This window comes from Hipposideros armiger, unplaced genomic scaffold (genome assembly GCF_001890085.2).
Source record: "Hipposideros armiger isolate ML-2016 unplaced genomic scaffold, ASM189008v1 scaffold_326, whole genome shotgun sequence".
Classification (NCBI taxonomy): domain Eukaryota; kingdom Metazoa; phylum Chordata; class Mammalia; order Chiroptera; family Hipposideridae; genus Hipposideros; species Hipposideros armiger.
In genome coordinates, this window is record NW_017731676.1 from 539,911 (window position 1) to 560,958 (window position 21,048).

Below are 21,048 nucleotides of genomic sequence, written 5' to 3' on the forward strand. Positions count from 1 at the left end.
TACTCAGAGTCCCATCTCCTAAAAAGCCCTTGTTCCCATTGACAAAGTTAGGGATTGTACTGGCTGAATGGAGCTGACTTTGAAATAGCATCAAGGTAAACCCAAGTATTTTCAAAGTCAGAAGACATTTATAAGTGATATTTGTTAAATGTCTTTCAGGTGGAGTGCTGAAGAAAAATGTGATTAACTACTCTACAAAAGTAATAGCTATTTCTCTTTTACTGAAACCATGAGTCAGACCAATTATTATATAAGTTTTTCAAAGTTTACAATTCCTAAACATTCCTTTCAACTGATATAGCATTATAATGTTAAGCACAATGCCAAGTAAATCTAGTGTTTTACATCTTTTAAAAGGTCTTTTTAAAACAGTGTCTTGTTTGAATCTCACTCAGAAAAAAAAATGTTCTTTTTGGTAGGTGAGGCATATGTAATTATGGCCATGTTACCTGCTTACATCTGTTAAGTAAATTTCCCAATATTCAATAAATCTTGCAGCCAGGTAAAACACATCTTCTGATTCTTTCTTTCTTCCTGTCCTCATGATCTAAAAATATTAATTATGTTCATTCAAGCATCAATTTTTTTCTTTGATAATTTGAACTCTATCTCAAAGTAAATGTACTGAGAAAGATAATCATGTTTTTGAAAGAAAATGGTTTTGAAATGTAAAAGGATAGAGTATTAATGAAATGAAATCAAATGTTATTGAGACCTGATATGTAATTAAACTTAGATGAAATGAAAACTAACCTTAATCAGTATGTATCAACCATTTTCATTTTCTGTGCCCATTCAAAGATTTTTAAAAACAATACTGGCATATAGTTGAAAAAATTTCCTGCAATTATGTCTCTGTTCATAATAGTTATTTGGGAGTAATGGACAGGCCATGCTTATTAGTTTAACCATGTTAAGTTTTCCTGTATCTTTTCCTCCCTGCTAGGAAAAGGAAGATGACAAATCAGACACCTCAAGTTCTCAACAGCCGAAAAGCCCACAAGGTCTGAGCGACACAGGGTATTCTTCGGACGGCATATCAGGTTCACTTGGTGAAATTCCAAGTCTTATTACAAGCGATGAAAAGGATTTGCTCAAGGGACTCAAAAAGGACTCTTTTTCACAAGAAAGCAGCCCTTCCAGCCCCTCAGATTTGGCTAAGTTAGAAAGCACAGTTCTGTCCATTTTGGAAGCCCAGGCCAGTACGCTTGTTGAAGAAAAGTCAGAAAAGAAACCACAACCTCATGAGGTTTCTTTTGAGCAGCCTAAGGACCCACAGAAAACTCAGACTTTAACTGAAACACTGGAAACTAAAATTTCAGAAGGGAAGTTCAAAGAGAGTCAAGCAGAAAAAGATACTTTTAAAAAAGATAGCCAGCAAGACCTTCCTTCCAGAAAGGACCATAAAGAAAAGTCTGAGTTTGTTGATGGCATAATGACAAGAAGACAGCCTTATGATTCAGTTGAAGACAGCAGTGAAAGTGAAAACTCCCCTGTTCCACAAAGAAAACGGAGAACGAGTGTTGGTTCATCAAGCAGTGATGAGTATAAACAGGAAGATAGTCAAGGATCAGGGGAAGAGGAGGACTTCATCCGTAAACAAATCATAGAAATGAGTGCAGATGAAGATGCTTCAGGTTCTGAAGATGATGAGTTCATTAGAAACCAGCTCAAAGAGATCAGTAGTAGTATTGAGAGCCAGAAAAAGGAAGAAACAAAAGGGAAAGGGAAAGTCACAGCAGGGAAACACAGGCGACTGACTCGAAAGAGTAGCACAAGCTTTGATGATGATGCAGGGAGACGCCATTCATGGCATGATGAAGATGATGAGACATTTGATGAAAGCCCTGAACTTAAATACAGAGAAACTAAAAGTCAGGAGAGTGAAGAACTGGTAGTTGCTGGAGGAGGAGGGCTACGTCGATTTAAAACAATCGAACTCAATAGCACAATAGCAGAGAAGTATTCTGCAGAGTCATCACAGAAAAAATCTGCACTGTATTTTGATGAGGAGCCAGAATTAGAAATGGAAAGCCTGACAGACTCTCCAGAAGATAGGTCAAGGGGGGAAGGATCTTCTAGTCTTCATGCTTCCAGCTTCACTCCTGGAACATCCCCTACATCCGTGTCCTCACTTGATGAGGACAGTGACAGTAGCCCGAGTCACAAAAAAGGAGAGAGCAAACAACAACGCAAAGCTCGGCACAGATCACATGGTCCTCTTTTACCTACTATTGAAGATTCTTCAGAGGAAGAAGAACTGAGAGAGGAAGAAGAATTATTAAAGGAGCAAGAAAAGCAGCGGGAATTAGAACAGCAACAAAGAAAGAGTTCTAGTAAAAAATCAAAGAAAGACAAAGATGAACTTCGAGCTCAGAGAAGGAGGGAAAGACCAAAGACACCACCGAGCAATCTCTCTCCCATTGAAGATGCGTCTCCGACAGAAGAATTACGTCAGGCTGCAGAAATGGAGGAGCTCCATCGATCTTCGTGTTCTGAATATTCACCTAGCATAGAGTCAGACCCAGAGGGTTTTGAAATAAGCCCAGAAAAAATAATAGAAGTGCAAAAAGTTTATAAATTGCCCACAGCTGTGTCTTTATACTCACCGACAGATGAGCATTCTCTTATGCAGGAAGAAGGTAGCCAAAAGTCATTAAAAAATGCTGAGGAGATGTATGAAGAAATGATGCATAAAACTCACAAATATAAAGCTTTTCCAGCTGCAAACGAACGAGATGAAATGTTTGAAAAGGAGCCTTTGTATGGTGGGATGTTAATAGAGGATTACATTTATGAATCGTTAGTAGAGGACACATACAATGGCTCAGTAGATGGCAGTCTGCTAACCAGGCAAGAAGACGAGAATGGATTTATGCAGCAGAGAGGGAGAGAACAAAAGATAAAACTTCCAGAACAGATTTATGATGATCCTATGCAGAAAATTACAGACCTCCAAAAAGAATTTTATGAGCTAGAAAGTTTACATTCTGTTGTGCCTCAAGAAGACATTGTTTCAAGTTCTTATATCATCCCAGAAAGCCACGAGATAGTGGATCTGGGTAGTATGGTAACTTCTACCAGTGAAGAAAAAAAATTATTAGATGCTGATGCTGCCTATGAAGAACTTATGAAGAGGCGACAGATGCAGCTAACACCCGAATCCAGTCCAACCCAGCCCCCCATCGGGGATGAAATGATAGAGTCTACTCTGGACTTTGATAGGGCACCCGATGCATCTTTGACATCAAGTATTCTTTCAGGAGCATCTCTTACAGATTCAACCAGCAGTACAACACTCTCTATCCCAGACGTTAAAATAACCCAACATTTTTCAACAGAGGAAATTGAAGATGAATATGTAACTGATTACACAAGAGAAATTCAAGAGATAATTGCCCATGAATCACTAATTTTGACCTATTCTGAGCCTTCCGAAAGTGCTACATCTGTGCCACCCTCTGACACACCTTCCCTCACCTCATCTGTTTCTTCAGTTTGTACCACAGACAGCTCCTCACCCATCACTACCCTGGATAGTATAACCACAGTTTATACAGAGCCAGTAGACATAGTAGCTAAATTTGAAGATTCTGAGATCTCTTCATCAACATATTTTCCAGGCAGCATTATCGATTATCCAGAAGAAATAAGTGCAGGTTTAGATCAGACTACCAAACCAGACGGCAGACCTAGTGCTGATCATATCATGATTTCCTTATCTGATATGGCACCTTCTCTCTTGGAATCTATAGAAACTAAACCCAAGGAGCTAATTGCTGACACTATTTCCACTACCTTACTTATATCCGAGAAAGACCCAATGAAGAAAGCCAAGAAGGAAACTGGGAATGGGATTGTTCTGGAAGTTTTGGAAGCTTATAGAGATAAAAGGAAGGAGCCTGAGGCTGAACTAACAAAAATTAGCTTATCTGAAACTGATTTTGATCAACCACCATCTTCTGGAATAGCCCTTCCAAAGAAGGAGCAGGTTTCAACTACATGTATATCTGGAGGGGTCTTTGGTCAAGCAAAGCCTGCATCTCAGTTACCATTTGGCAGTCCTTCCGTTTCCTCCCTTCCAACTAAAACTCATACATTCTTTCCAAGTTCTCCTTTGGAGACGTCAGCTCAACCTCCTCCCCCACCTCCTCCTCCTCCTCCCCCACCACTTCCTCCACCAACCTCACCTAAACCACCTGTTCATCCTAAAAAAAAGTTAACAGTTATAGCTCCAGTGACTCCAACTACTACAGCTGTACCTCTGATTGACACTGTTACTACTGTAGAGATCACAGCTATTCCAAGGAGTAATGGGTTACCCACTGCACCTCCTCCTGTTCCTCCTAAGCCATCTTCAATTCCATCTGGACTTGTATTTACACATAGACCTGAGCCAAGCAAACCTCCCATTGCCCCTAAACCAGCAGTTCCTCAGCTTCCAGTAACAACACAAAAACCGACGGATACACAACCCAAACCAACAGGTCTATCTTTAACTTCAAATATGACATTAAATTTAGTCACTTCAGCAGATTATAAATTACCTTCCCCTACCTCCCCACTGTCCCCTCATTCTAACAAGTCCTCACCAAGGTTTTCCAAATCCCTCATGGAAACTTATGTGGTGATCACATTGCCATCCGAACCTGGGACTCCAACAGATTCTTCAACTAGTCAAGCAATTACCAGTTGGCCCCTGGGGTCACCCCCCAAAGACCTGATTTCTATTGAACCAGTGTTTTCTGTAGTCCCTCCTATGACAACTGTAGAAATTTCACGTTCATCAGAACAGAGCTTGTACATCTCAGGAGCTCTGGAGACATTCTCTGCTATACCTGTCACAACCCTATCTTCATTTCAAGTGGCCCCAACTTCAGTTACACAGTTTCTGACGAGTGAAGTTTCTAAGGCTGAGGTTTCAGCAGCCAGAAGTACAGCCCCTGGTGTCAGTCTCAGCAGCGTCTCTATAACAATTCCTCCAGAGCCTCTTGCTTTAGATAACCTACATGTAGAGAAGCAGCAGCATAAAGAAAATGGAAAGTTACAACTTACTGGTGATGCCATTGATTTGCGTACAGTACCAAAAGTAGAAATTAAAGTAACTGAAAAATGCATGGATCTTTCAGCTTCTACGATGGATGTGAAAAGGCTAGCCACAACAAAGGAAGCTTATGGGAGACAAATCAGTGCTGTCCAACCCTCTATTATAAATCTCAGTGCAACTCCATCAGCAGTAACTCCAATATCCCTGGTCACTGAGACAGTAACTGCTGTCACATGCACAGCTAGCACAAGTTACACCACGGGCACAGAAAGCCTAGTGGGTATAGAACATGCAACACCACCACCACTTCAGCTTACCACATCAAAGCATACTGAGCCCCTATACAGGATAACAAGTGGTCAGGCCTTTCCTACAGTTAGGCAGGAAGCACCAATAAACTTATCGTTAGGGACTTCAGCACATGCAACGACACTGGCTATGACAAAGCCTGTCACTGCACCTCCTGTTGGTGTCACAAATGGATGGACCGAGAGCACCACATCCCAGGGAATTGCAGATGGGGAAGTAGTGGATCTCAGTACGACAAAGTCTCACAGAACTGTTGTCACGATGGATGAATCCACTTCAAGTGTGGTGACCAAAATAATAGAAGATGATGAAAAACCTGTTGATCTGACTGCAGGAAGGAGAGCTGTGTGCTGTGATGTGGTTTATAAGTTACCTTTCGGAAGGAGCTGCACAGCACAGCAGCCTGCAACTACTCTTCCTGAGGATCGTTTTGGTTATAGGGATGACCACTACCAGTATGACCGGTCAGGGCCATACGGTTATAGAGGGATTGGGGGAATGAAACCTTCCATGTCTGACACTAATTTAGCAGAAGCTGGACATTTTGTCTATAAAAGTAAGAATACTTTTGCTTATTCTGGAGAAACTGATGCAGCAGTAGATCTAACTTCAGGGAGAATTACGACAGGTCAGTATGATGTGGCATCAGATCTTTCCTTGAAATATCATGGTGTTCCTCATCTCATTTCAGGATAAAAATGCAGTCCCTTTTTCCATTTTGCTACTTTTTCTCTTTCTTTGGATGTTTTGGCAACATTTTTTGGAGTACATGTGCGCTTCTGTTTCTTCATTGTTTTTTTTTAATTTGTTCTGCCCAAAGTCGCCTGCATGTGCCTGCATGTTCAACATCGCTTTTATTCTGCATCTAATTAGGTTAACCTGTGGATTTGCATGCAGTCCCATTCATTATGTTCATCAAGATTGAGAGCACTTTCAAACCCCAAAGCATCATTCATTCTGGGAACTGGACTATAACTCTCCCCTGTATTTCAGGTGAGGTAATGGATTATTCAAGCAAGACCACAGGTCCATATCCAGAAACACGACCAGTCATTTCAGGAGCTGGGATTAGTACCCCCCAGTATTCCACAACAAGAATGACTCCACCTCCAGGACCCCAGTATGGTGTGGGGAGTGTGCTGAGGTCATCCAATGGTGTTGTCTATTCTTCAGTGGCAACTCCAATTCCCTCCACATTTGCTATCACCACACAGCCTGGCTCCATTTTCAGCACCACCGTGAGGGATCTGTCTGGTGTGCACACAACTGCTGCAGTGACTTCATTATCCGCCCTTCACCAGAGCCAGCCAATGCCTAGATCATATTTCCTAACAACAGGTGCATCTGAAACGGACATTGTAGTAACTGGTATTGATATCAATGCCAGTTTGCAAACTATTACTATGGAAACTCTTGCTGCTGAGACAATGGACTCAGTTCCCACTTTAACCACAGCATCTGAAGTGTTCCCTGAGGTGGGGGGAGATGAAAGTGCTATTTTAATTGTCCCTGAAGAAGATAAACAACAGCAGCAGCTCGACTTGGAGCGTGAGCTCTTGGAACTGGAGAAACTTAAGCAACAGCGTTTTGCTGAGGAATTGGAGTGGGAACGTCAGGAAATTCAAAGGTTCCGAGAACAAGAGAAGTTCATGGTTCAGAAAAAGCTGGAGGAACTGCAGTCTATGAAGCAGCACCTTCTCTATCAGCAGGAAGAAGAGCGTCAAGCCCAGTTCATAATGAGGCAGGAGACATTAGCTCAGCAGCAGTTACAGCTGGAGCAGATCCAGCAGCTGCAGCAACAGCTTCACCAGCAGCTAGAAGAGCAAAAGATTCGCCAGATCTACCAATATAACTATGATCCTTCTGGAACCGCATCTCCACAAACCACGACAGAGCAGGCAATGCTGGAAGGTCAGTATGCTGCCCCAGAAGGTGGTCAGTTTTGGGCGACTGAAGATGCGACCACCACAGCCTCAGCCGTTGTGGCCATTGAAATACCACAAAGCCAAGGATGGTACACAGTTCAGTCTGATGGCGTTACTCAGTACATTGCCCCACCTGGCATCCTGAGTACTGTTTCAGAAATACCGTTGACAGACGTTGTTGTAAAAGATGAAAAAGCACCTAAAAAGAGAAGCGCTGGCGCTAAAGTCCGTGGACAGTATGAAGAGATAGGGGAAAGTATGGCGGACGATCCCCGATGTTTTAAAAAGATAGTTGACAGTGGCGTACAGACCGACGATGAGGATGCAGCAGATCGGAGTTACACAAGTAGGAGGAGAAAGACTAAAAAGAGTGTTGATACAAGTGTCCAAACTGATGATGAAGATCAGGACGAATGGGATATGCCTACGAGATCAAGGAGAAAGGCTCGTGTGGCGAAATACGGGGACAGCACCACAGAGGCTGAGAAGACCAAACCCCCTTCCAAGGTCTCCAGCATAGCAGTTCAAACAGTGGCAGAGATCTCTGTGCAAACTGAACCAGTTGGAACCATACGAACACCTTCGATACGTGCACGCGTGGATGCCAAGGTAGAAATAATTAAACACATTTCAGCACCTGAAAAGACTTACAAAGGGGGCAGTTTAGGATGTCAAACAGAAGCAGATTCAGACACACAAAGTCCTCAATACCTGAGTGCCACATCTCCACCCAAAGACAAGAAACGCCCAACACCTTTAGAGATTGGTTATTCATCTCACCTTCGGGCAGATTCCACACTACAGCTGGCTCCTTCCCCACCCAAATCTCCAAAAGTCCTTTACTCACCCATCTCACCACTTTCACCAGGCAAAGCCTTAGAATCAGCCTTTGTACCTTATGAGAAACCCCTCCCTGATGAGATAAGTCCACAGAAAGTACTGCACCCAGATATGGCTAAAGTCCCCCCAGCGAGCCCTAAGACAGCCAAGATGATGCAGCGGTCCCTGTCTGACCCCAAGCCTCTGAGTCCAACCGCAGACGAGAGTTCCAGGGCTCCTTTTCAGTATACGGAGGGCTACACGGTAAGAGTGATTCTTTTCAGTTAGAAGACAGTGGCTGAGTGGATGTTAACCATGTGTTTGCAGACTTTAGAAAGCAATGAAGCTCCTGGTACCTTAGAAACCTAATAGTAAATTTCGGGGAGGATTATTGCATTAGGAATTTGGGGTAAAAATAGAAATGTAAACATTCCCTTAAAAATATGACAAAAAGAAAACATTTTTGTGAGGCAAAATTGCAAAAGAAGTTTATTATTTTATGACTTAATAAAATTGAAAGTTTTATTCTAATCTTGAAATCTATATCAATTGTAGAGTGTAGTTTCAATGAATATAATTAATATTCATATTCAGGGATGGAATAAACATTGACTATAAACTGAGAAGTCAAAGTATGACTGTAAATTTAGACCCATGGATACTGAAATGCTTAGTGGGAAGATCCTTGGAGATTATCTAATCATCCTCTTCTTTCTCCAGCCAGAATGTTTTCACAAAAGGGCTTAAGATGCTTACTGCTCAAAAGAGAGCATTTGTAGAGCAGCCAAAAGAGTGTGTGATATAATCTTCATAGTTCACCCATGCTTATTTTTTTTCTGGCATTGTTCTTAATCTAACCTCAGGTAAGCCTTAGTCCTGGTGCTTACACAAGCAAAATAATTTTTATGTTTCTTTGAATAATTGAGATTATTAATTATGTGGAAATACATAGCTATGCTTCAAAGGGAAAAGAACATATATCAATATATTGGACACATTTGTGGAGATCTCCATAGCTGAAAATAAGAAATTATAATCAGCTATTAAAGCAGGTATATTTTACTTAAGAAAATCTAATATATCTCTTTAGAAGGTTATTGATAAATATGATAGTTCAATTTGAAATGAGATTTATGTTCAAATTAAAAGTTTCCCTATAACACTGGTTTTTGAATTCTAAGTCTTTACACCTTAAAGCCTCTAAATAGGTTTTTCTGAGATATCACTATATATCCACTGACCCATGTATGTTAAACATTGGCTGTGGGCTGAAAAATATGCCATTATATATGACTGTAAGTCTATTTATAGGTATATAGATATAACAATAGTCACTAATTACAAATTCATGTCTAAGTTTTCTGGTTTCCTAGTTGCATTCTGTTATTATATACTTTCTCAAACAGTATACCTAAATGTAAAACTGTCTTCATGCAGGGAACAGAAGTTATAACTGTTAAGTCAGAGAACCATTGGTTCACTGAGATTTCTTTCAATTTACAGAGAATTATTTTATATATAGCTTTGTTTCTAGAATTAAATCTATTCTGAGAAGTGATTTTTTAATTCAGCTATAACACACAGGTATTTTTACAGCTGTGGTTTATAAATTCATGTAAAGGGTTACTTGAAAAACTTTGAAAATGTGGTTTTTTATAGTATTTTAAAGTAATATTGAAGGCTTGTCATTAGAAAGAATAATGGGCTTTTCCAGTTCATGTACTGATCATATACTTAATACCTTTAATTATACCTTGTACCATTAATTCAAACAAAATCAGTTAAAGAAGAGATTCAAGTTGTCAATATTTTTTCCACATAGTATTCACTTTGGACTTGGAAGTATGAAATGAAAGATACAGTGGGTTGTATGGGTTCTATTATTGATTGTATTGGTAAAGATTAATTATCTAATCATAAAAGAAGTTGAGTAGAATTACTAAATCATACTCTGAGTTTGAAAAATCCTAGATATATCGAGCGGTAGAGCACAATTCAATAGTCCCTTTTTCTAAAATGCAAACTCAATGTGTGCTTTAATATGGAATAATTGTAAACATATTAAAAGATATTGTTTTATTTTACACACAAGGGAGGTCATTTGATACACAGGCAATGTTTTCAGCACTTTAGATACTAGGTTCTACAGTACAGATTTTATTTTATACTTCGTTTTTCTGCAAATGTCTGGACATGCTTTGAGTCTGTTTTAAACTAAATTTCTTAATTATAAGCATGGATTACTAAGTATTAGTTGTACTGAACAGAATAATTGTGTAAGTAATATTCATAGCGATGTGAGTTTAATTTAAGTCTAGCTCAGTAGTATTCATATTGTTAATTTTCTCAGACCGATAAAGCTGAACAACATCATACCATTCATCCGGCATTGAGATAAAATAGTAACAATTATAATACAGCATGAAAAAAAATTATATAGTATATGAGATTCTGTACTAAGATCTCCTCTCCTAGAAGTGTCAGGAAATGTTTCAAACAGGAGGCTCTGAAACGTGAAGGTAAGGTCTCTATTGGGCCATGAAATGAAAAATGGAGTCATTCTAAATAGAGGGAACAGAATGTGCAAAGGTTCAGACTGATGAACAGACATAAAGCAAACAGGAGAAGGAAAGAGTTTACCATAAATGAAACTGGAAAGGCAAGTAAGGAACAGGTTGCAGGGATCTAATTTGCCAAGTTAGAGTTTGGATATGTGGAGCCTAGACCAAAGCCACCATCATTTTTGTGCATCAGCCCCTGGACTCCCTCTACTCTTGCCTGCCGTATAGTCAGTGCTCCAAGCTGCTTCTAGGGTGATTTTCAAAAATGTACATCAGATTATCGCATGCACTCCACAGCTTAAGCCCTGCCACCCAGGACCTGTGCTGGACAGTTCTCTCCCCAGATCTTTGCCTGGCTAACTCCTGTTTACAGGTCTCTGCTTAAATTCCACTTCCACAGAGAGGTGCCCCATACCTCATTCTCTTAGTAAGTCAACCTATCACCATGAGTCCCCATATCTGAACCCTCCACATTTGTATATATCACTTATTAATATGTTATATGTTTAATCAAATATCATCTTTCTTCTTCAGTAGAACATAAACTCTACAACAGCAGGAATTTTGCTTTGTTTGCTGCTCTAGTTCCAAGTACCTAGAAGAGCACCTGGTACAAAGTAGGCCTTCAATATTTATTGAATACATGTATTAAAGGGATCAGTATAGGCATAAAAGAAATGGTATAAGACATTCATTAAAAGACCCTGACTGCTTACCTTTTAATTACCACAGTCTAGACCCATCCTGTTGAGAATCTAAACTGAAAGCTCCTTTGCTTAAAGTATCAGTTCTACTTTCCTTATTTGTATATAGGCATCTAGCACACTGAACACAAGTTGAAGGGTATTTAGCTGTTAGACAGTCCAACCACCTTACAGATGAGGAACGAAGCCCAGAGTGGGCTGGTGTCTTTATCACAGTTCCTTAAAACACCAGAAACCTGGTCAGAATTGGAATGTTGGACTCTGCACTTCATGGTTCTCATCCTTTATTAGTCTCTCCTGACACATATCGAACTTTTCTTTTTCTTACTAGTTCAGTATTATGCTTGCTGTATTTTTTATCTTGTCATTTCCTTGCTCTTCCTAAAATTCCAGTTGAAATCCCTATTAATTAGTTTTATTCATTTAAAAATTTATTCTTGTTTGCATTCACTCATTATCTGATTCATTCATTGTTCTTTTCCAGACACAGATTAAACTCTAAAAATCTAAGATGAACCAAAGAGGCAGTGTTCATGCCTAACCTCCTACTATGGGCATCGTTTTGTTCTTCTTGCCTATGTATTCTATAAGTTTGTTAAGACTCTCATAACAAAGTACCAGAAATGTATTGTCACTGTTCTAGAGGCTAGAAGTCCAAACTCAGTGTGTCCGCAGGGTTGGTTCCATCTGAGGGCTGTTGCACACCTCTCTCCTTGCTTCTGCTCGGCTTAGCGCTCCTTGTCTTGTAGATGGCTATCTCCGTGTATCTCTTTCCATTGTCTCCCCTCTCTGTATACCTGCCTCTGTGTCTAGATTTCCCCACTTTATAAGGATAACAGTGCTATTGATTAGGTCCCACACTAATGACCTTGGTTTAACTTGATTATTTCTGTAAAGACCTTCACATTCGAAGGTACTGGGGATTAGGCCTCCAACATATCTTCTTTTGGGGGCAAGGAATGGAGACAGAACTCAACCCCTAACAGATTCTTGTCTGAAAGCACTATATTGCATTTTTTGTTTGTTTATAGGCAAATATGGACTGCATTTTAATTTGTTTTGGGCCTCTTTTCCCACGCAATTCATTTTTCTCAATAACTATCTCACAAGCATTTTGGAGAGCTTTAATTATTACTTTTTTTTTAATTTATAGGTAAAATCTCCCTTCCTGGAGTTCCAAAACATTTGTCTTAATTTTACAATTTGGAGCATTTGGAATGGATTTAAATTTTATTCCATTTGTTTTCTATAGGAATTCAATTATGTGGCTTGAGATCCTGTAATTCCCATAGGGTTTTTCCATCATAGAACGTTGGTCACATCTTTTACACAGAAATTCCAAGGCTGGAGTATATATTGTCTAGTTAGTGTTTCATTGGCATTTGATTTCATGCTACCCTTAAGATGTCTTATACATCCAATTGATTGAAATTAGCACCAATTAACATAAAATCATAAAATAATATGAGCATAACTGGATCAGGGTGTTATCTGAACCATTTTACTGAGTTATATAATGTTCCCCAATGTCTGTAAGAGGTGAACTCTATCTGCTTTCCAGACCCCTTCACTCTGCTATCAAAGTCACTGCCCCAAAGCCAAATTCTATTTTTTGACATTTATGTAACCAAGCAGTTTTGTCTTGCATCCTTCTTCCTTTTACAAATATAAAACTTTAATCTGAGTAAAGATGGAAAAAAAATTACCACCTTTTTCCTTAGGTCCTTCATTTTTCTCCCCTGGAAAATTCCCAAGAGGTACCATTAAATTAAAGTCAGAATGTATTCTTCCCAAGGAATGAACCTTGCTGCTTAAATATGACTTGATAATAATGTATTTTCAACATGATTTAGAAAAAGCACAAGAAGAAGTATGCTTTCAAATGAAAGGGAGCATGTACATAGTGATTTCCTAACTTTTATCAGTAAAACTATTTTTCAATTAATATGTTTTATGAAAGCCAAATAGTTTAAAATGGGTGGAAACTGGTGACTAGTGGTCAAATACCTATTTGTAACGGTTGCATTTACCTTCCCATCACTAAGTCTGGCAAGTGTAGGAATCCAGTGAAGTTGATACCCTTTCCTCGACTGACATTTGGCAATATTTGTATTTCCACAACAGAAATTTGCCAACTATCATTAGAGAGCTTTATCTTATGAGTAGGTAGCAATAATTGCCAAATCTCCTAGTAACTGTGTGTGTTTCATATTTGGTGGAGTATAAAATGCTGCTTCTGTAGAATTTTCAGATTCCTATTTTCTATAACCATTTTAAACTTACTCTTTTGGGTAACGAGACCTTCCTTAACTGAACTGTTGAAAACCACCTACCTTTCTAAACTCTATCATTACAGCTTTCTTGATTTTTCTGTATATCACATATCATCAAAAATACTATATTAGGTTCTTTGTAATTGTATTTATTGTTTTCCTTCCCCCATCAGAACTTAAAGGTCAGGATTTTAGTTTATTTAGTTTAGTTTATTTAGTTTACTTCTATATCCCCAGTGCCTAGAACAATGCCTGATTCATAGTAGGTTCTCTATAACAATAAATTAATTTGACAATTTAGTGAGTGAAAGGACTTTATCCATCAAACATTTCAATTTGGGAGGGGGGGGTTACACCAATTTCTTAATTCCACCTGACAAAAAATAAAAACAAAGCAAAACAAATAAAATATTATTTATCCTCCCACTATACATGTTGTGTAGTTCAGTGTTACAGTTTTTCCTTTCACTTTCTCCTCTGGTTTTCTTCCATTTGCTGAATGGCTGACACTGCACTTTCTCACATCTATTTCAGTCCATTATTTTTGTGTGTATCTGGATTATATCTAGCATCACATCTATGAAATTTTCATAAAGCAGAGCACCAAAAGGCCCTTTCTCTTTCTTCTACACAATGAGACTGATTACATCGTTACCCCAGATAATAATTTCAGCAAGGAAGGTTAATATAGTATCTTTTTTTACAAAATCAGGGTAGAAAATGACATTATCCATTGGGAGAAATAGCATTGTAAATTCAAATAATTTGGCGCTAGAAGGGATCAAATTCATTTCAAGATTTTTCTGTCTTAAAAAAATAACAGTTTTCAATTATTCCTCTACGAGAAAGGCATATATTTCATAAATAGCACATGTTTTGTCAGTGGAGATCCATACCGCTTTTTGTACTAAAATTAACTACATTTAAAATGTTATCACCTCTATAAGGTCTTAAAAATACATAGGCTGTTAAGTGTTAAAGCTGTTTTGTCCTCCCCTTAGACTTATTGAACATGTTTAGAGCTTTTTTAGTAATAGACAAACTCTTGATTAAATTCATTTTATTCTAGAGTTTAAGCCAGGATCCTACTGCAAAGCAGATGGTATTCATGAGCTGATATTTACAAAAATATTTTTTGCTTCACTGATTACTGTTTGATAGCTATTTTTAAGATTTCTGGAACCCTTTAATGTCTATTTCTAAGAGTAATTTCCATAACCTAAATTGAGAAATTTTATTTTTGTCAATTTTATTTCTGTCAAAATATACAGATTTAAGAAATAGTGATTATGATGGCCAAGTGTCATTTGAAAAATAATATTTATTTCGGGGTTGTTTTTCATTATTCTTTTTGAAAAGCAGTGTAAGAAATCTCTATTAAAACTGACTTTAATTAAATAACCTGTTTTATAATGGTTGTATTTATATATGTCAAGAAGATTATTCATATGTTAAAGATTGGCTTTGTAAATAATAGAAGTCCCATTTTTTTACAATTTTTATTAAAAATATAGCTAATATACAATCTTATATCAGTTTCAGGTATACAACATAATTATTTAACATTTATATGCCTAAAGAAGTGATCACCATGATAAGTCCATCAACCATCTGATACTGTACCATGCTATCACAGTATCATTCACTATATTCCCTATGCTGTACATTACATCCCCATGACTTACTTGTTTTATACCAGGAAATTTGGACCTCATATTTCCCTTCAACTTTTCTCCCCTTTTTAATTTTTTAATTGCAGTTGACATTTACTATTAGTTTATTAATTTCAGGTGTACAGCATAGTGTTTAGACATTTATATAATTTAAGAAGTGACCCCCTGACTAGTCTAGTACCCACCTGACATTATACATAGTTATTACCATATTATTGACTATATTGCTATGCTTTACTTTAATTCCCCATGACTATGTTGCAACTACCAATTAGTAATTCTTAATTTCTTCACCTTTTTCACCCTGCCCCATAACCCCTCCCATCTATCACCCCAATAAATCAAATACTCATCTGACACCATATGTAGTTACTACAATATTATTGACTGTATTCCTTATGCTATACCCTACATCCCATGACTACTGTGTAACAATGAATTTGTATTTCTTAATCCCTTACCCTTTTTCACCCACTCCCCTGACCCTCCTCCCCTCTGGTAACCATCGAAGTGTTCTCTGTATCTATGAGCTTGTTCCTGTTTTGTTTATTTATTTTGTTCTTTCAGTTCTGCATATAAGCAAACCCACAGTGCACTTATCTTTCTCTGTCTGACCCTCCACTCAGCACAATACCCTCCAGGTCCATCCATGCTACTGCAGATGTCAAGAACCCATTTCCTTCCCTGGTCAAACAATATTCCATTGTATGTATGTACCACCTACTCTATATCCATTGATGGACACCCAGGCTGCCTCCACATCTTGGCCATTGTAAAAAATGCTGCAATGAACATATAGATGCACACACATGTTCCCTCAAAGTAGTGTTTTGGGTTTCTTCAGATAAATACCCAGAAGTGTGATTACTGGGTCCTTCTTGTCTCTTGTTATAGACTTTGTTTTAAAGTCTGTTTTGTCTGGTATAAGTATTCCTACTCCAGCTTTTTGTTTGTTTGTTTGTTTGCTTGTTTCCATTTTCATGAAATACCTTTCTCTATTACTTTACTTTCAGTCTGTGTGTGTCTTTGAATCTGAAGTGAGGCTCTTGTGGGCAGCATATATAAGGTTTTTGGGGGGTTTTTTCTTATTCATTCAGCCCTCCTATGTCTTTTGATTGGAGCATTTAATTTATTTGCATTGAAAGTAATTGTTGATAGATATGTAGCTATTGCATTTTATTGTTCATGTTTTTCTTATTTTTGTTGCTATTGTTGCTGTCTTAAAGAAGTCCCTCTAACATTCCATCTAATACTGGTTTGGTGGTGATGAACTCCTTTAGCTTTTTCTTGTCTGGTAAGTTCTTTATCTGTCCTTTGATTTTAAATGATAACCTTGCTGGGTAGAGTGCTCTTGGTTGTAGGTGCTTCTTTTCATCCCTTAGAATATTTTGTGACAGTCCCTTCTGGCCTGCAACGTTTCTGTTGAGAAGTCAGCTGACATTCTTATGGGAGCTTCCTTGTAAGTTACTGGTTGCCTTTCTCTTGCTGCTTTTAGGATTCTCTTTTTCTTTAACCTTTGCCATTTTAATTATGATTTGTCTTGGTGTGGGACTCCTTGGGTCCATTTTGTTTGGGACTCTGTGCCTCCTGGGTTTGTATGTGTATTTCCTTTGCCAGGTTAGAAAAGTCTTCAAATATGTTCTCAATCCTTTGCTTTCTATCTTCTCCTGTGGTACCCATATGATGTGAATGTTGGTACACTTGATGTTGTCTTAGAGGTCTCCTAAACTATTTTTTTTATTCTTTTTTTGTTTTGTTTTGCTGTTCCGATCAGGTATTTTCTAGTACCTTGTCTTCCAAATCGCTGATTTGATCCTCTGCTTCATTAATCTGCTGGTGATTCCTTCTAGTGCATTCTTTATTTCAGTTATTGTATTCTTCACTTCTGACTGGTTTTTTTTTTATGGTTTCTGTGCTCTTTTTTATGCTTGCTGTCTGTTTGTTGAAGTTCTAACTAAGTTCCTTGAGCACCTTTATAACTATTGTTTTGAACTCTGTATCTAGTAAGTTGCTTGCCCCATTTTGTTTAGTTCTTTCGCTGTAGTTTTCTCCTCTTCTTTCATTTGGGATGTATTTCTTTGTTTCCTCATTTCAGCTGCCTCTCTGTGTCTGTTTCTATGTGTTAGGTAGATCTACATTTCCTAGTCTTGGCTGGGCGGCCTTGTATAGTAGGTGCATTGTGAGGTGCTGACTCTGTCTCCCTGGTCACCTGTGCAAGGTGCTCTAGGAGTATCCCTAGTGTAGGTTACGTGTGCTCTCGTGTTATAGTTGAGTCTTGATTGCATGTCAGTGGGTGGGATTGACCCTCAGGCTGACTCACTGTGGAGTTTTGCCACATCCACAGTTTATAAGTTGAGGTGGGGGTGGGGGGCTTACCCCCTGAGTGGGATGTGCCCCAGTGTGCTCTGGTGCCTGTTAAGATGGCTTGTTTTGTGTGCCACTTGTGGGACTAATTAGGTGGTGCTCTGCTGTGTCTGAAACCAGCCTCCAACTATGTTGGTTCTGGGGCCTCTTGAGAGGGGCACCAGTACAAGCCCAGGTCACCCACTGCCTTTGAATGGCCAGGGACTACCTACTTGGAGCTACAAAATGAACTATGGTTGGTTGCTCCCTGTGCTAAACCTGGAGATGTGTGGGAGAGGCCATACTGTAAACCGAGGATCATTGCCACCAGTACCAGGTCTGGCATAGTTCTGCAAAAAGCCAGGACACTCTGAGGCCTCTGCCACCTGCTGGCTCCCTTAAAGTTCAGCCACTAATAAAACCTCACACAATACACAAATTGGGCGAGGAAGGGTCTCAAGGAGTCAGTAGAGTAGGAAGAGTTGTGGTCGCCCGGGTAATGTACCTTCTGGTTTGGTTCCAAACTGAGCCTGGCACTACTCAGGAAAAGTCTCAAAGTACACCAAGGCCTGTCATTTCCCACCTGGGGCCCAAGGACCCTGATGGTTTTCCAAGAAAGAGTGTAATGCATGTGGGGATGGCTACTCGAGGAGAAAGTGCCTCTAGTGCTGGGGGAGTTGGATGGGCAGCGTCCCGGGGAATCAGCAGGGTGGAGCAGCAGAGCTCAACAGGCCAATCAGATTCAGATTTAGCCTGTGTGGGGGGAGGGCTCAACACAGCATATTCGGCACCTGCCTTCTGGCTGCACAGGAGAAGGACGCCAAGGAGGGAAAATGTCAACTGTCCCTCCAGTCCTCACCCCATAGCCACACAACTCAGTCTCCCCATCTGTGTCTCCGAAGCCCCCTGAGTCACTGTCCTTCTGTCAGAGCCAAGGGTGAGTGGCTGTGAGCTAGTGAGGTTGTGCAAGGGCCCTTTAAGAGGATGTCTGGGTTTCCTTTAGCCTTCTGTTCCACCTGGATGGTCATAATCCTAACAGTTTTTCATAGCCATATGTTGTGGGGGCTCCTCTTTCTGGCACCAGTATTCCAGGCTGGGGAGCCTGGTGTGAGGCTGGCATCCCTCGCTCCTCGGGGGCTGCGGGGACCTCCATGGCCGAGATATCCCTTCCGATTCTCAACTGCCGCATGGAGGTTTGAGGCCAGCCTGTTCCTCATTTCCGCCCCTCCTACTGGTCTTGGCATGGCTTCTTTTTTATATCCTTAGTTATAAAACTTCTGTTCAGCTAGACTTCAGATGGTTCTCCAGGTTGATTGTTCTATAATTTAGTTGTAATTTTAATTTGTTCATGGAAGGAGAGTTCAGAAAAGGCACAGTGTTTTTCTACTCGGCCATCTCGTATCTTTCCTAGAAGCCTCATTCTTTCTATAGCTTTTACCTTCTTTGTTACTAATATATATTTCTTACAATATTTTTATGAATAAAATCTTGCATTTTAAAATTCAACTGTTTTAAAATTAATGTAGGAAATAATATTTTAAAGTGATTTTCAAAACTAAATGCAGTATAATAATATATGGTATTAGTTATTAGGGTATGATAAAAAATTAAAAGTGATGTATACATATATATAAATGTCAGTGAGTGAAAACCTGAAAGTTTTTTAAGTTGATCTTACCAATTTAATGTTCAGTACTTAACATTGCTATTTCATTATAATTAATAGCAGAGGATTCATTTCATAACAAAGCTTTTAAGATGGGAGGGAAAAAATCAGATTATTGGTGTTATCCTTCCCAGACATTACATATCAAAATATGCAAATAAGCGTAATTATAAGACACAGATTTATGTTCATAAAGTTCTGCTGAAAATGTAAAACTAAATATTTGGACATGCCAGTTTAAGTAAGACAGGGAAGTTCTGAATTAATAGAGCATTGATTATTACTGACAGTTTAAAAACATTAACATTATTTAGCATTAATTAGCTTCCTCAGTATTTTATCATATTATTTGTTTCTTAACAATTCACTGCACTTTCCATTTTGAAATCATGCAGTTTATAATTTACTCTACAATAAAGTTATATACAAATTCTCCCATATACATTCCTTCCCGACTCACATACATGCACTTTTATATATTTGTTTATATTTCTGAAAACTACTAATTATTTAGGATTGTCTAATGTGCTGTATTAGCTGTTACTGAAAAAGTGAGCAACTAAAATTACTATGATATAAAAATTTATGAAACTTTGAGGTATATTTTGAGGTATAAGGTATATAGTGGTATTACAATGTATTCAAATAGTTACTTGACCTTTTCTTATATTCAACATCAAAATAGACTTTTTTCTAAATTTTATTTTTATTGTTAGTTTCAGGTGTACAGAACAATGCAATAGTTATCATTTTCACCTTCACAAAGTAACAACCCCCCTCTCCCCATCTATCGCCTCCCCCCCTGATATCATGCTTATCTATTAAAATTCCATTGCCTCCATTCCCACTCTCTACTCCATGTCCCGAGACTATATGTATATATAATTATAGTTGACATAGAATATTTTTCAACATCAGCTTCAGAAATACAGTGTGGTGGTCAGGCCTCTACACAGACTATGAAGACACATATCCCCTACAAGACATGAGTCCATCTGGCCTCATAAGAAATATTTACAACATTATTGAATATATTCCCCAGACTGTCTTTTCCTATCCCTGAGGCCATATTGTAGTTACCAATTTATATTGTCTCATCCCTTCCCCTTCTCCTTCATCCCCACCCCCTCCCTACTAACAACCCTCAGTTTTTCCTCTGTGTCTCTGAGACTATCTCCATCCACATCTCCCATCCATTCAGTTCCTTAGAATCCACATATAAGTGCGATCATATGGTATTTGTCTTTCTCTGACTGAGTTATTTCACTTAGCATAAGGTTCTCTAGTTCCATCCATATTGTTGCAAATGGTACTATTTCCTTCTTCTTTATAGCTGAGTAATACTCCATTGTGTAAATGTACCAAAGTTTCTTAATCCAATCGTCTACCGATGGGCATTTCTGTTGTTTCCAAGTCTTGGCTATTGTGAATAGTGTTGCAATGAACATAGGGGTACGTATATTTTTTCGGATTAACGTCTTGGGTTTTTTTGGATAAATACCTAAGAGTGGGATTGCTGAGTCATAAGGTAGTTCCATTTCCAGATTTTTGAGATACCTCCATACTGATTTCCGTAATGGCTGCACCAGTCTGCAGTTCCACCAGCAGTGCACCAGGGTTCCCTTTTCCCCACAACCTCGCCGGCATTTGTTGTTGATTTTTGATGATAGCCATTCTGACTGGGGTGAGGTGGTATCTCATTGTGGTTTTTATTTGCATTTCCCTGAT

General features: G+C 38.8%; 1 protein-coding gene across 8 annotated transcripts in view; it reads left to right on the forward strand.

The window, feature by feature from the left end:
- The window catches only part of PCLO (piccolo presynaptic cytomatrix protein), a 409,380-nt gene that overhangs the window by 188,512 nt on the left and 199,820 nt on the right, over positions 1-21,048 (forward strand). For 7 of the 8 annotated variants that reach the window (XM_019660715.1, XM_019660716.1, XM_019660711.1 and 4 more), the window contains exons 5-6: positions 947-5,984; positions 6,350-8,364. In XM_019660715.1, the coding sequence (XP_019516260.1) occupies positions 947-5,984; positions 6,350-8,364 (7,053 nt within the window). The remainder of the gene's footprint in view (positions 1-946; positions 5,985-6,349; positions 8,365-21,048) is intronic. The other variant, XM_019660713.1, reaches the window with a different exon arrangement.